The sequence below is a fragment of the Kogia breviceps genome, chromosome 12 (assembly GCF_026419965.1).
Source record: "Kogia breviceps isolate mKogBre1 chromosome 12, mKogBre1 haplotype 1, whole genome shotgun sequence".
Lineage (NCBI taxonomy): Eukaryota > Metazoa > Chordata > Mammalia > Artiodactyla > Physeteridae > Kogia > Kogia breviceps.
The window spans coordinates 15,643,191-15,659,939 of NC_081321.1; the positions used below are offsets into that span (position 1 = coordinate 15,643,191).

Consider the following 16,749-nt stretch of genomic DNA (forward strand, 5'->3'; position numbering starts at 1 on the left):
GAGCCTAGCGTGATAAGACTATTTTGCCCACATGGTCACTAAAAAAGAAATACCTCCTCTTACTTATTAATATATTATTGTTCTTCAGTAATAGCTTTATCTTGAATAACTGATCTTAAAGCATTACGATCTTTTTTTAAGTAGAAAAGAGTTGAGTGTTTTAAAACTAAGTTATAATCGTGAGAGTGCCTTGAATAAAATGGTATTTTTCCCCCTAAGGTTAATGAGGATAACTGTTTGAATAAAGTAGTTACATGTTAGTCTTCTAATATCACATGTTGGGTCACAGACCCAGGCTTGATCAATGAATTCAGATTGAAGCCTCACAAATTTCATTTTCTGATCGTTTGTTCAGAAATTCTATGTTAAATGAGTATTTCTTTTTATAATCTTTATTTTTCCTTCCTTTCTCTTTACAAATAGTTTCAAAGGGAAAATCATTTGTGTGTGTTTGTTTGGCCAGGACCAGAGTGAAAAGTTATTCCACCGTCCAAAAGTTATTCTGCTGCCTTCTGTATAATAGCATTTTTAATAAAATAATTTCTGCGGGATGTTAATCCCATCTTTTATCCCCCCCAAAAAAGTATGCTCTGTGGTAAAACAGGCCTATCATATTTTCCTCTTAGTGATTCACAACACACCTCACTTTATTTAAAGCTCTGAGAAGTCCTGCAAAAGGAAAAACTCTTGAGTTTTATTTCATCTGGCGATTTCTGACTTTATTTGACCACAGAGCCAATTTGTTTAGGTTAACACCCAATAATTGCCCCTAGAGCTAGTGTTTGGTGGAACACCCTCAAGAAACAATTTTTTTGTGGTGTGCCTCCCGAGCCAAGATGAAGCCTAGGGGAGTCACCAGCATCAAGGACATCTGCTTCCAGCACTTAGTTTCTAGGGAGACTCTCCCACTGTGAGCTCCAGACTTGTAAGAAATAAATCGCCTAAAAAAAGAACAGAGAGGTTCAGAAAAGATGTACCGCTCACTTAGCTTTTCTCACCACAGTCTATTTTTTTGTATTCTTTAGCAGAAAGAATGTAATAGGATTTTTATAAAAGAAGTTTTGGAGAAAAACAAGAGAGTTTCACTGTCTACTTGTTCAGTAATGTTTATAAATCCAGTAGTGTGTGTTTTATTTGTTTGGGCTTTATAAATCTATAATTCAAACCATGTTTTATTATTGCCTTCAAGGCAGCCACCCATGTAGGCACAGAGAGCTCCAAAAACACATGACTAATTATTGTGGTTTCCCCCGCTGAACTTTAAGGATTTGGCATTGAATCCCAGTCTCTTGGCCGCTGTAATGTCTATGCAACAAGCTGGGTTTTTGGAAAAAGAGGTGGTCTATTTGAACTACTCATTTAAATGTTCCTTTTAAATATTATCTTGCAAAGAAAAATCTTCAAACTAATAAACTCTACTTTTACCAAGTTTCATCCAAACATGTAAGCCCATCATTTACAACTATGGGCTTTTTCCTTGGGTTCTGTCATTTTCTTTAGAGTCCCTAAATCAGGCTGATAGGATTTCATAATTAGAAATATTTTGTGTGTGATACTTTCTACTTACATTCAAGGCTTGAAAAATAAATTTGCTTTGGATGAAAATGCTCTAACCGGGAAATGCTTATCTCTACTACACATATAAACACAATTCAGGGGGAAAAGGTGATGAGATATTTAATGTATTAAATTATAATATATCACTCTTCTCTTTTCCTTTTACAGTGAGTAACCTGTGGCTGAATAACAAATAAACAAAAACTCTCTGAGACCCTTTCTAATATTAGGCAGAACGAAAGAACCCAGAAGCGAAAAACAGAATTAAAATCTAATCATAAAGTCTCTAAATAAGATAAGCGAGAGAGGAAACTTGCCAGGCCATTTGTGGAGTTACTTTGTAATTTATTAAACAGTCAGAACTGTTGAGAAGGCAAAAGTATCCTACATCCTCCAGCCTCCTCTGTTAAAGAACCCTGCCCACTTCTCTAGTACCTTCATTTTTCTCCATTACCCACAGGGCACTCCCTTGGCCTGTTTTTCTCAACTAGCAACCTTTGCGGTCAGTTTTACATCTACTGTTCATCAAAATGTATGTCTACTTTATTCATTTCCTTAGAGCCTTAACAGGGGAACTGATCAATCTGAAAAAATAATTCTTCTTTCGTGGCAAAAATAAAATTAATCTACCATTATTCTATTTTCATGTATCAATCTATTCTTAAAGGGCTCTTTGGACATAAAATCTCATAACCCATAGAAATAAATCTAATAATGAGGCTTTTAAGTAGACACAAAGGGATTCCATTGGGAAAGATATTTTTGACCAAATACACGTCGGCACCTCCAAAATAACTACTGTAAATAGATAGCAGACTATTCCAGGATTCTCTAAATAATGTAAAAAAAAAAAAAAAATTGCCAGTAGTTTCACCTCAGGTATGGTCTAGACCATGGAGGACCGTGAGAGTTGAACAGAGTTTTTGATCCTTTGTATTGACGCAGCACACCGTCCTCCCCCCACCCACACACAAACCCAGCATCCTACGTATCAACATGTATAAAACAAAATGATTTCTTTCCATCAAACGAATACGTAGAATGTAGAAATATTTGATTATTGTTACTTATCTAAACGTATGCGTACATGGTGTGTGTCTATGATTTTCTGAAAAGAAAGGACCTACTTACAGCTGTTCCATTATTTCTCAGCTGTGGCAGACCATATTCCCAAGGGGCTCCTGCTGACGGGCCCCTGGAGAGAAGTGGGGCAGCCATTCGGACACCAAGCAGAAGCGGTAATTCTTTATTGGATTCTGTTCCTCAAAGTGTAAATTGCTTTACTTGATTATTTTTCTCATCAAAAAGGTAACATATGTTTTTGATTTTTTAGATTACAAATTTAAAAAGACAATGAAGGAAATCAAAATCGTCCATAATCCTACTACCTAGAGTTAATCATAGGTTAAATTTTGATGCAGAGCTGTCCAAAATGTTTCTATACATCTACACACAAATGAATATATTTTTGAAATGAGAGGCTATTTTATATAATGTATAGAACTCTACAGAAATATTATTTTATCTTGGACATTGGAGGGTCATCTATTTTAGGGTACTCCGTGGAGATCTCCATTGCACACTCTGAGAAATGACCCTGCTTAGATCACTGTAAACTTAGGGAAGAAAACATACTTTTTCCTTGAGGCAGTATTACAGAGAGGTTCAGAAAAATAGGCATTGGAGCCTGGTTTATATCCTGATTTTCAACTTCTGGCTCACCTGTAATCTCTGTTTCTCGGTTCCTTCGTCTGTAGAATGGAGATAAAAACAGTACCTACCAAACAGGATTATTGTGAGAATTAAATTACTAAAGCACATAAAACACTTATTATAGTATCTGGGTCACTGTAAGTAGTTAGTGTTTGGTGCCATAATTACTGTAATAATTATTATTTTATTTTTATTGATGCAGTCCTAGGGACTTGCTATCAAAACCAAGTTTGCTGAAAGTTTGCAAGGTAGAAAAAAATGGCTTTCATGAACTTTAGACTTTAGGATAATAAAGTGACCTAAGAATGTTTCTTAATTATCTGCTCCAGCATTTCTTGATAGATACTCAATAAATATTGATTACTTGCCCACGAGAATGGTGTGCTGCAGCAAGGGACAAAGGTCCGGGGACATAGGCAAGGAAAAATCTAAAAGAGTTCTGTGTTCTGAGAGTTATCTGATATTGTAGAGTTATCTGATATTGTAGCTCTCTGAAGTGAGGATATTCCCTTCTCTATGTCCCCCATCTCTCACTCTATTGAGGCTGATAGAATAAGGGGAGTGTTTCCTTATCACCTTTGGTCTCCTGTAGAGCTATGGCCTTTGAGTGTGCTGCTTCATTTTTCTACAAATTCTGGGATTGAAACTTGTCAGTTACACTTTCAGACTGTGTCTGATTCTAACCTAGAAAGCTGTTGCATGAGAAAGATGGGAGAAAGATGGGTCCTTGGAAATGTCCTACAAAATACTCCTGATTGGAATAGGCTACATAACAAAAGCCATTATTCACCAGCAATATGAGGACATATGACAAACCTAGACTATCCAAAGCATCTTGAAGAAGGAGAACAAAGTTAGAGGATATATGTCTCCTGACTTCAAGACTTAAACCACAGTCATGGACAAAGTGTAGTGCTGGCAAATAGAATCAAATGGAATAGAGTAGAAAGCCCCACATTAGACCCATACCTATACGGTCATTGAACTTTCAACAAAGATCCAATTTTCCAATCTAGTAGGGCTGGAAAAAAATGAATCTCACTCCCTACTTCATACCATATGAAACATTTTTCTGAGAAAGAGCACAGACCTAACTGTAAAAGCTAAAGCAATAAAACTTCTGAAAAAAAAAAAAACACAGGCAGATATCTTTGTGATTTAGGGAAAGGCAAAGATTTTGTAGGCCATGGAAAGCAATAAACAGGAGAGAAAAAAAAGCTAGGCTTCATCAGGAGTATAGGAACTCGGGTCAGACTTCATGAGTTCAATTCTGGTGACAGAATTTACCAGCTGTATGCTCCTGGGCACTTTACTTAGCCTTTCTGTGTCTCAGTTTCCTATCTGCAGAGTGAGGATAATAGTAACACAATAAAACCTGCCTCATAGGATTGTTAAGAGGATTCAATGTTTTAGTACAAATAAAGTGCTTTACGTAGTATCTGGCACATAGCAAGCACTCCATAAACTTCATTCAGGCACTTTATTCAGCTAAGAGAAGCTTCCCCCAGAAGCATGTTCTTCAGACACTTGATATGACCTGATTGATCCTTTGGTTAGTACAGTTTAGTGCTGAGTGCAGTGGAAGGTACGTGGAGAGGGGCAGAGACGGAAGAAAGCACAGATCCCTAGGAATCGAGATTGGATACATAGGGCCTGCCATGCTCTTTAGCATATGCTATGGCTGGTATGTTCTACAGACCACTTTGTTCTTGGGTATCAACTCAATTTCTCCCACCCATGTGCCCATTCTAGAGGTCAGGTTCTAGTCAGCTACTAGGTGGTTTAGTGTGTTGGGGCATGGATAAAGGAAAAAGAAATATAAAGTCATAGGATTTTATAAGATACACATGAAGTCATTTACAAAACAGAAACAGACTCACAGATATAGAAAACAAACTTATGGTTACCAAAGAGGGAACCATAAGTTACCAAAGCGGGGAGGGATAAATTAGGAGTTTGGGATTAGCAGATATAAACTACTGTATATAAGATGGATAAACAACAAGGTTTGACTGTATAGCACAGGAAACTATATTCAATATCCTGTAATAAACCATAATGGAAAAGAATTTGAGAAAATGTCTACACGTCTAACCAAATCACTTTGCTGTACACCAGAAACGAACACAGCGTTGTAAATCAACTATACTTCAATTTTGAAAAAGGTGTAACTTGAAAGTCATAGGAAGTTTAAAAGGTCGGAACTACTGATCTGAGCATTATTATTGAGGAATTATTGAATGTCCTATAAATCACAGATCGTAACTCCATCTATTTTGCTGGGTTTAAAAAATGTGTGCTTTTTCCCGCCCTATAATCCTATATTCTAGGTGTGTAAGCTCATGAAAGCAGTATTTCCATAAACACCATATCTACCATGTGCATTTTAGGAATATTCGCTTAAATGGGATCCTTTTTCCTTTGCAAGTTTCATAATAGGCTTGTTCTCTTTTAATTGCAGATGACACCACTCAAGTTACCTCTGATTATGAAACCAATAACAACAGTGATAGCAGTGATATTGTACAGAACGAAGATGAGACTGAATGCCCCAGAGAGCCTTTGCGGAAGACATCAGCTTGCAGCACCTATACTCCCGAGGCCATGATATTCCTGGTAGCCCCCCCATCACTTAACTCATTCATTTACTTGAGAAATTGGTTTCTATGACAGGAATTGGCTTAGAAATAGACACCTGAATCATTAGGTTTGAAGATCTGTGTCACTTGGGTTATACATGTATTATAGCCCTCCCTATATGTATCAACATAATTTTTTCTCTATCCAAGTCTTACTGGTATCTTAACAGTCCCATTATTTAGTGATTAAAAACAGAAGTATTTATCTCCACAACTGATTACAGATATTTCCTAACCCAATCTAAAAATGTAAATGTGCATAGGAAAATGAATTATTTCAATCAGTAAAATCATATTTTATAAATATCAAGCAATGAAAATGAAATATCTTAGTTATCGTAGGGCTCTGTTGGTTCTTCTCTAGTACCTCCTTGATTTAGAAAGTGAGCCAATATTCATTTTCCTTGTTAAATTAAACCAGGTTTACGCTGACACTTGCTACCCATTAAAACATCTTTTCATGATGACGTATTTTATGTGTTTACAAAGATCCACTTGAAGAGGATAAAAGCATACATTTGAGTCTGGTTAGTTTGGAGGAGGCAGCAATGGTAGAAAATAGTTGACTGTCATGTGCTTATCAATTGCTGTTCTTATCATTTTTCTTTTACCTGATTTACCATTTATACTTTTAAATCAAAGAGATTGTCAGATAAAATAACATATATGTCTCCTTATCCTCATTATCTTTATTTTCTCTTTTTTTGGTACATAAACTCTTAAGAATGTCTTCATTTGGGACCAGTTATAAAAATGTTTTCTCATATATACAGTGTGTGCTTTTTGGAAATCATGGATCACATGAATTAAATTAAAATCACTGAAAATTGTAGTAATTGTAACTCTACAGGATTAATGCTGATTTTGAAGCAGTGATATAAACTGGACCAATTAGAGTAGGGGTGATTTACTCCCCCTCCCCACTCGTGTTTCTTTTGAGAGTTCAATATAAGCCAGGAATCCTCATCTCAGAAAAATTTACATAAAAATATAGAGCTAAGTTTGCATGCAATTTCAGTGTTCTGAAGTACTTGAATCTTTATTTAAGAACTCCACAGAAGACCAAAAAGCAGTTATGTTAATTTATGAAAGAAACATCTAATTTTTCTATAGCATGTATGAACCAGGAATAGGCAGGTGCTTAATAATGTAAAATTCATGGTCTGAAACAGCATTAAGACCTTTTCTCCTTACCTTGGGGGTCGATGTTTTGTTCATTTTGATTTTTTTTTTATTGAAGATCACTCATTCACCCTAAAGTCATTTATTTCAGGTAACCTCCATGGTTGAATTGAATTTACCAAAGAAAGAGCAAATCGCTTTGTAGAAAAACTGCACGCTGTTAAAATATTTTTATCTTCATTACAGGACAAACCAATTCTCGCTCCTGAACCTCTTGTCATGGATAACTTGGACTCAATTATGGAGCAGCTAAATACTTGGAATTTTCCAATTTTTGATTTGGTGGAGAAAATAGGAAGAAAATGTGGGCGTATTCTTAGTCAGGTAAGAAATGCATTCATACATATGACTTTAAATGTAAAAAAAAATTCCTTGTTTGTTTAAATCTCTGTACATACTTAACAACAGTGGTGAATATTAGGTGGAGAAAGGAAATTTCAGTACCCAACATTCTGTAGATTCCTTGCTGGTGGGATAACGAAAAATACTAGAACTTCAAGTGAGTAGAATATCATATTCTGCAATTAAAATATTATATATTTTCTAAGACAAAATGGAGGGGGCAGGGATAAACAAGCAAGATAGAGAAGTGATCTAAATTCATAGAATTCAGCAAAAGAAAAGCTGACCCAAGCCCTCACAAAAAGAAAGCTGCCAATTTATAAACACTAATTTATTGTCTGTGATTATTTCCAATGACTATTTTTTTTAACTTTTGAATAGTATAGTAGTGCTTACGCCTTATCAAAAATAAGATATCATGCAGTAGTATGTTTCCTCCAGTGCTGTGAGAAACACATTAGAGTTCTTCGTATTTTAATATGGAAAACACCTTTAGGTATCACAAGAAATATAGAATACAAACTATTACTGCATAACGAGCCTTTTTTTTCCTTAAGTATTTTTTCCTTAAGCTCAGCTACTTTCAAGGTTTCCCAAATAAAGAAACGTTTTGTTTCTCTGAAGGAGAAAGAAAACATACAGAAATTAAGAATTTGAACATGTTTGCTCTCAATAAATAAAATGAAACAAAATGGATTTGCTCTATTATTGAGCCCCTATCAAAACTCTTAATTAATGGGGATGATGGAATAATATTTATCAGCTTATCTTAAAATATTGTAGGTGAGTTCTTACAGATTGAAGAAATATCACAGCAAAGATACTAAAGACTACCAGGTTTGTTAATATCAGATTTAGGTGAGAATTCAGGACCCACATTTACTGGAGCCTCTAACCCTTCCCTGCAAAACGCTAGAAAAGAAATCACTTGTTGGACTGATTTCTGCTCCATGCAATGAAGACAGGCTTTCTTCAGACCTTCAGGAGCAAGTATGAGTGTAGAACTTTGGGGTGAGGGTTACTGATCTGTGAAGGTTTGAAGGAAGAAGATAGAGTGGCCTTTTCCCTTGCTCTTCAGTTCCTCAAACATGAAGTGCTAGGCTAGTCTCCAAGAAGCAAAATGTGTCCCTGCCTTAAAGGAACTCCCATTCCAATAGGGAAATTAGATCTGTGTCAAAATAATGACTTGCTACCTACAGAAGAAGTGTGCTCAAATGACGGATGGCTTGTGAAGCTCAAAATAATTACAGAGTTTCCATAACATGCAGTTGTTGCTTCTACTGGACTCTGTTCTCACCATGAACACGTTGAGAACCAGAGTGGCAGCCCTTGCACTTTGACTAAGAGATATTACCCCTTTCTCTTTTTTGTTAAAATTTTTTTATTATTAATGTAACATTGGTTTATGATATTATACAAGTTTCATGTGCACATTGTATTTCTTCTTTGGTAGATCCTACCATGTGCTCACCACCAAAAATGTAGCTTCCATCTGTCACCGCACAGTTGACCCCCTTTACCTTTTTGCCCTCTCCCATCACTACTCTGTTCTCTATGTCTACATGTTTGGTTTTTTGTGTTTGTTCATTAATTTTGTTTGTTTGTGATATTCCACATATAAGTAAAATCACTTTATGGTATTTGTCTTTCTCTTTCTGACTTATTTCACTTGGCAAAATACCCTCAAGGTCCATGCATGTTTTTGAAAATTAATAGTCCCATTTTTCTTCTCTTTCTTTCTCCTCAATGCTGAGCAGCATCTTCAGCATCTTTTATGCTCACTGATCTTGAGGCATGTATAAGGGTAGCTGTTTTATCCAGTCCACCTCTGCCTCATGCCTTGGGGCTTTTCCAGGGAGGTTTTGTATCCTACTCTCTGAAACTCATTGCATACCAGAACTCTGAGGGAGTGATTTTACCTGGAAATATGCCTGTAATGGTGCCACAAGAAGATGTGGCAATGGGCCAGGAAGTCTTCTTTCTCTTCTACTGGAGAGTGTGTTCCCTGGGATGGAGAGAAAAATCTCACATTGTTTTGTATTTGATGTATGTGTCACAGACTTCCCAAAACTTTACAACTTAATCTTAAGAGTAACTTGGATGCAGGTATTTCTTTAAATCTCTAGCTGATAGAAGAAGAAACGGAGACTTAAAATATACTGTTCATCTAAAGTCATATTGGACACAGGATTTGATATATCTGTATATCGGAAGTCCGGGCTTTTTACCTTCACCTCAAATCCATTTCAGCCCCTCATAAAATGCATTTATTTATTATATTTTCAAACTCTGAGAATGGAGAGTCTGAGAAACTAGAAAGTGGTTATTATAGCAGTTGGTTTTACAGCACAAGTGACTACCAAATAACACTGCAGGTACCTAACCCCCTTGGAGTTCTGTGAATGGTGGCGGTGGGGCGGGAGGGTGCAACTTAACCAGTTTTGCCACAGAATGTTTTCTAAAAGTTGTGAATACAACAAGACAATAGAAAGATTAGATATAATTAATTAATATTAATTATATCTAATATTAATATATAACAATATTAATTAATTAGATATAATTAGATTTTTGTATCTTTTTTTCCAGTTATCTTTCAAAACTAAATACATAACTTTGTGGTCCTTACTATGTCACTGTTTATTTTTCCAAAATACAAAACACTGAACTTTGAGAAAAGACAACTTTATTTGCCTTGCTGTGGGTTGCTTTTTCTTTGATTTGAGTTTATAAGCATAAAAAAAAATGAAATTTTCACTGTGTAAAGGCATATTTTTTTGCACTTTAGTGAGAGACTTTAGGACAGCTGAAATGAATTAACTTGAACATTCCAAGAAATCACCTTTTGGCTGAGACTACACAGGAAAAGTCTCACTTCAAAAGACTTTTAAAGAGACATATGTGCACTGGAAATGATTTCTCAGCCTTAACATACTGCCTACCTTTTTGATGATTATCATGTTTATTTAAACAAATTTAAAAGGACATCATTCCGATTTTGGAAGAGTGTTTACCTTTTTTGGTTACCAGTATTTACACAGTTAACTGACTTTTCTTTATTCACGAGTTTGGATCATTCGCCATTGATTTTTAACAGCTTCTTGGTGAGAATTCTCCTATTTTAAAATCATACTCTAAAATAGCTTGTCTTAATTTTTCAATTCATCTTTCAAACGTTTTAAGAGAATAATAGGAAACTTTAGTCATTTGCAATCCTAACAGTATTGCTTTTCGAATAATGGCGGTAGGATTTGAAGCAGTTAAGAGCACACCGCTTGAATTCTGGTCTGATAATGTGTCAACAGTGTGATCTTTTACAAGTCATTCAACTTCTCTGTGTCTTAGTGTCTTCTGCTTTCAGATGTTAGTAATTAACAGTATCTATCTCATAAGATGCCCTTTGGATTAATTAATGTAAATAATGAATATATGTAAACTACTTAGAGCAGGCATCACACATATTAAATGCCATATATATATACACACACACAAATATATATGTCAACAGCTGCAGCTGCTGTTATTGTTATAAATAATTTTTATTGAAGTTACATGCATAGTTAAATCCACTGGGTATTTATAAACAAGAACTCAAATATAGTTTAAAGCAATAGTATGGAGAAGATAACTCAAAGAAGAACTAGCTTGAAATATGACAGAGACCACAAACTTAACTTTCTGTTACATTTTTAAAGAGAGGAGGTGGAGATTTTATGTAACACAGAAAAAGGGGAAAAATTAAATATACTTGCCATTCAGAGTGAAAAAAGCACGTATAATATACATACTCTGTTCCCGATGGGCAGCCACAGTACTCCTTTTAGATCGTAAGTTAAATAAATAAAGACACTTCCCTGCTCCAATCTCTTCAAAGGCTCCATACGTCACTCAGTGTAAAAGTCCTCATAATGATTAGTCTGGCTGTCAACCAGCAAGATCGCAACCCACACAGTACCGCTCTACAGTCACTAACTTAAATTTTACTCCTGTCCTCATTCACTCTGTTTTAGCCGTGTTGGCCTTCTTGCTGTTTCTTGAGTATAGCAAACATACCTCGGGGCTTTTGCTCTTTTTCCTCTGCTTAGAAAACTCTTTCCTCAGCTATCCCTGTACCTCACTCTGCATCTCCTTCAATTATTTGCTCAAAGTCACCTGAATGTGCCTCTTCTAACCACCATATTTAAAACAGCAATTGTCATGTCCTCCCTTGCACTCTGAACCTCCATCCCTGCTTCCCTTTTTCTCTTTTCATATAACATCACTTTCCGTCATAGTATATACCTTACTAATTATGTCTATGGTTTACTGCCCTACCCTGCTAGACCATAAGCTCTTTTAAGGAAAACTTCTTTGTTTTGTTCATCTATCTATCTATCTATCTATCTATCTATCTATATATATATATAGGCCTTATAGATGGAAAACTGTCTTAAACAGAGTAGGCACTCAATAGACATATGCTGAATGAATAAATCACTTTTTTAGTTATATATACCTGTGTATATATATATACACAAATACATACATAATATATGTAACTGATGAACATTAAATATCTACTTAAAAATACTAGTGAATTTGAACAGATTTAAAGTCAATAACAAAAAATAGAAAAGTAACCTTGAAGTATTTTATCAAAGACTTGGAAGAAATATTTCAAGAGAATTTTAAGAAGGAATGCAAATAACAAAAAGGATGAATAATTCTTTCTTAGAGTCTCCTGACTTATAACCGGTACTGTGCCTTTGTGACATAAAGTGAGGCCACTTTAAATGGTGCTGTACTCCATTCTGCCATGTGAATAACCGTTTCTCTCCCCATTACCTTCTTCTGTGCCTTTTTCATGTTTTTCTTTCTCCCTCATTTGCATATCAAATATGCCAATTATATCCAGAGCTATTTACTTGAGTTGAATCTCCAGAGCTATGAAAGTAATTGGAAGGAGAATAGATATTCAAAGGAGAAAGAAGACAATTGAGGAAAAATAGTTTAAACATTTTTATTCATACTGGATTAGAACAAATCTTCTCTATGTATTTCAACCCAGGCAACCTTTTCTCTCTCATAATTCTGTCCTCTTATTCTTCACTAAGGCACAACTCTGAATCCTTTATCCTCTAGAAAGCTTTTCTTTTTCATTTATAAAATTAGTCCGAATTAAAGCTTTCTCTCATTCTTTATTTAGCACTTATATATTATACAATTAGCAGTTTACTCAGTATTATTCTCGTATTACTGATATCACATGCAATTTAGTACCTTGATATGTTTCTATAGTGTATACTGGATTTCTTGGTTGGTTGTTTCTTGGCTTTTATGTCTCTACCTGTAAAAATAGATTATATACCCCTTATCAGGGACCACAAGGGCTAGGACATGGAGGTCTTCAATATCTCTTTATTGTAAGTGTAAGTGTCTCTACGGGCAGTACATTAATATGGTTGATGGAGTATATACTTTTTCCCCCATTTTTCTCTTTATGTCTAATACACATTGAGGGATGTTTTGTAAGGCTTTGTCTTTTTCTTTCACAGGTATCATACAGACTTTTTGAAGACATGGGCCTCTTTGAAGCTTTTAAAATTCCAGTTAGGGAATTCATGAATTATTTTCATGCTTTGGAGATTGGCTACAGGGAAATTCCTTGTAAGTATAAGAATTAATACTTTTTAAATCCACTGAATTTGTTATGGGTAATGGGGGTATTGAATTATTAGCTACTAGCACAGAATTACACATTGAAAATACCCTCTATGGCCACATGGTATAGTGATTAGGAGATAATAGTTTATGTTAGAATTCTGGTCCCTTTACATATCAGCTGTTGGAGACCCTGGGTTTTACTTAATCTCAATGTGCCTCATTTCTTAATCTGTAAAATGGGGATCATGATGGCTGCTTCATAGGATTGTTAGGATAAAATGATGTAATAATTCTAAAGGGGCTATAATAGTACCTTGCCCATTTAATTTAATTTAATTGTCTGCTAAATAAATAATTAAATGTTACATTTATTGCTCATTTTATAATATACCTCCCTCATTGGGTGAATTCTCAACCTTTATTCTGGCATCCACAGAGTTAAACCACTAACTATTCAAGTTTTTCAGGATAGGATAGACCTGGCTGGGAGTAGAGGGGCAGGAGGATGATGGTCTAATTAATAAAATAGGAGAGACATCTGGAAGTGGTTGTAGAGAAATTACTAGAAACATTTTAAAAATCAAGATAAATGTGAAGACCAAAGGAAAGGACAGCCAAGGGTTCAAACTTCTGAACTTTGAATATTGTGAGAATAAGTTTGTCATTTATAATCATGAGGAATTGGAACACAGAAGAGATATTAAATTTTCAATATGTAGCATTTCAGATTATCATCAGAACATGTAAGTAGCATTGTCCTACATGCTACAGAATAAATAGAACTGGAGAAAATGTCTGTAAATCCAATCAAAAATGTACCGAAAGCATGTAGCTCTTGTAGGAAGTAAATGCACAGAAAGAAAACTAGTCAAAATAGTATCAATATATTGGCTGAAGTATGTGTTACTTAAATTGTGTTTTAACCTTTAAGTTTTAAATTTGCTTTTATATACCCTGGACTTTAGAATCCCATGTCTGTTTGTAGTTGCAAGGAGCTGAAGTTAAATAAAAATTATACGGAGACTAGAACACAAGTGTTTTCAGAAAGGGGTAGGGTAGTGCATCAACCAAGTGATCCATTATTAAGATGTTGGTTTTCAAAATGCCATCCACATGCTACATTAAGATGAAAATGCACAGTTGATGTTGTGTGATAGGAATGAGTTATGAATGAGGAGTTAGAAATGAGGAATGAGTTACTGAATCTACAAATTGTGGGATAGAAAAGGAGAATGAAGAATTAAATCTACAAGTGAGATTTGTTGGAGAATATGGAACCAAATGCAGACAAAATAGGACAGCGGGAGTGGAGAGAGGAACTTAAGAGCGCTGGGTGCCGTGGGAAAGTCTGGCCGATGGGGCCATGCAAGTGGGGAAAGAAATATGAAAAAGGGGGGGTAGTTTGAAAGGATTTCAAGATAAGCCTTGCTTTCTTAATACCACATTCCCAGGGCCCACCCTGGTTGGATGCCAGGGATTGACCTAAGTGTTAGTGATTTCTCAAAGGTTAAGGAATTGCATAAATAAGCTTTTACAAGAAAGGAAGCCACTGCAAACACTAAAGAACAGCTAGTGTCAGAATAAATTTTCAAATTAATATTCTATTTCAAAATATATTTTAATGATATAATCAGCTATCGCCAAGTTCCACTGAGTTCATATTGATATAACTACTAACTTTTCTCTAGATAGTATACCATTAACTCAGAGAAAGTTGACCAGTATTTATTTAAGTGTAAAAAGAAGTTTTCAGGTTCCAAATTTTATTATTCATTTTTATTGTGTCTTATTACATATTTAGATGTTACAAGTAAACAGATATTTTTCCTGAAATAGCAGGTTCTTCATTCTAGGTGAAAAGAATTGTTATAATAACTTTATTTGTTCTGTTAGAAGTCCCAGACACTTCCCATAAAGAGAATTTATTTATATCTTCTCAGAGAAAAGTTTTAACTGAATTGATGATCACTTTTAAGTAATAATACCTTGCATGTTGTAGGGTTGTACATTTAGACTAGTATGGACATTTATTAAGAGTTTTGTTTATCGTTATTTAAAATTAGCATGTGCAAAAATTTGTTGTATGTCTACTAATTTAACATCTACTCCTAGAGAATTATATTTCCAATATCTCTGTATAAACCCACACAACTAAATGAAAAAAGCCAAAGGGTAACCAAAATGGGGTTAGATTAGCTTTACTGTGATAGTTGAGCTAAAATGTTTAGAAACTAAATTTTTATTTCAGTTCCAAGTACACCTTTAACAGTTTCCAAGAGAAGAGGGAAGGTATGAAAGCTTTTAAGTTTGTACCCAGAACCCTTAGTAAAATTTGAAAAATCTATTAATAGATTTAAAAATGAGATAGATTAGATAGATAGATAGATAATTTCATGGAGCAGCAGTGGGTAAAATTATAAATATAGACAACTCACTGATAGAAATGTGATACCGAAAATATATTTGTTCAAAAAAGATTAGGATAAATTATAGTTTATATTCAGTCGCACAGAGAGAAAATAATGTTTGATATTGTTTGCGGTCCCTTTCAGTTGGGCCTTTTTGGCTAGTAAAGGTGATAAATTGTTAGGTCATATTCGTTCATGGATTCGAAGTTACTCTAAAGAGAGCATTTTCTATTTACAAAGACTTTCATCTCTCAAATATATTCTTCCTGGCACCTCTCATTCTCATTAGTCAAGTTTGAGAAGTGGAGATAATGCTTCAGAAATACCTACGATCATGTACTATTTATTTATTCTTTTTAAACTTTTTTTGAATTTTTACATTTCATTTTATTTACTTTTTTGGATACGGCAGGTTTTTATTAGTTATCCATTTTATACATATTAGTGTATACATATCAATCCCAATCTCCCAATTCATCCCACCCCCATGGACTATTTAATGGTAGCCATGAGAATAGTCTTGGCTCAACTTAGTTTAGTTCAGTTCGATCAAGCTATATGTGAGGGGCCCACCAGTTTTAAAGCTAGATACGGAGTCGACGTGGAACAAGCTAGAAGGGCAGAAATATCACAGTGTTAGCTACATTCCAAAGAAAAAATATATTTCAAGTCTCGTTTCTGTTCTGTAGTATTAATACTTTCCCTCACCCTTTGGTGAATAGGAGCATAGAGAATTTTCAATGGAAAATCTATAAATTTAGGTCTAAAAAATCTGTAAGTTTTACATACAACCCCAGCCTTCCATACCAGCTCGCTTCATCCCGCTGCTTGAGGCATAACGAAAAACTGAGAAAACAAGTGTATCAAGACAGCGGAGGGGGATGGGCAGGCTCTGGGAAAGCGTAGGGCACGTGATGTGTTAGTGCAGGCACGTGTGTTTATGTGTTGTCAAAAAGGCAGGGGAGGTTGCCTGGTGGGTGAGAGAATTATTAAGGGATTTGTCCAAAATGCAGAGATGAAGGAAGACGATGAGAATAATAATGATAAAATAAGAAGAGCTGTGATATTATTCCTTAGCCCTGTCCGTTGCCTTCCAGGGCCAGAAAAAGAAGGGCATTCTGAGCATATTCGTATGTCCTACAGAAACTTGTCAATCCCCTGTGTTGACCTAGCTAGCATCTTTCCTGGGTGTCTTTGCTCCTGAGCTGGTCCCCAGAGAATTAACGTCAAGAGCAACAGTGATACCAGCACGTGACACAGTATTT

General features: G+C 35.2%; 1 protein-coding gene across 2 annotated transcripts in view; it reads left to right on the forward strand.

The window, feature by feature from the left end:
* The window catches only part of PDE3A (phosphodiesterase 3A), a 311,357-nt gene that overhangs the window by 276,753 nt on the left and 17,855 nt on the right, over positions 1–16,749 (forward strand). For both annotated transcript variants that reach the window (XM_067008836.1, XM_059080068.2), the window contains 4 exons: positions 2,710–2,795; positions 5,732–5,886; positions 7,278–7,415; positions 12,968–13,079. In XM_067008836.1, the coding sequence (XP_066864937.1) occupies positions 2,710–2,795; positions 5,732–5,886; positions 7,278–7,415; positions 12,968–13,079 (491 nt within the window). The remainder of the gene's footprint in view (positions 1–2,709; positions 2,796–5,731; positions 5,887–7,277; positions 7,416–12,967; positions 13,080–16,749) is intronic.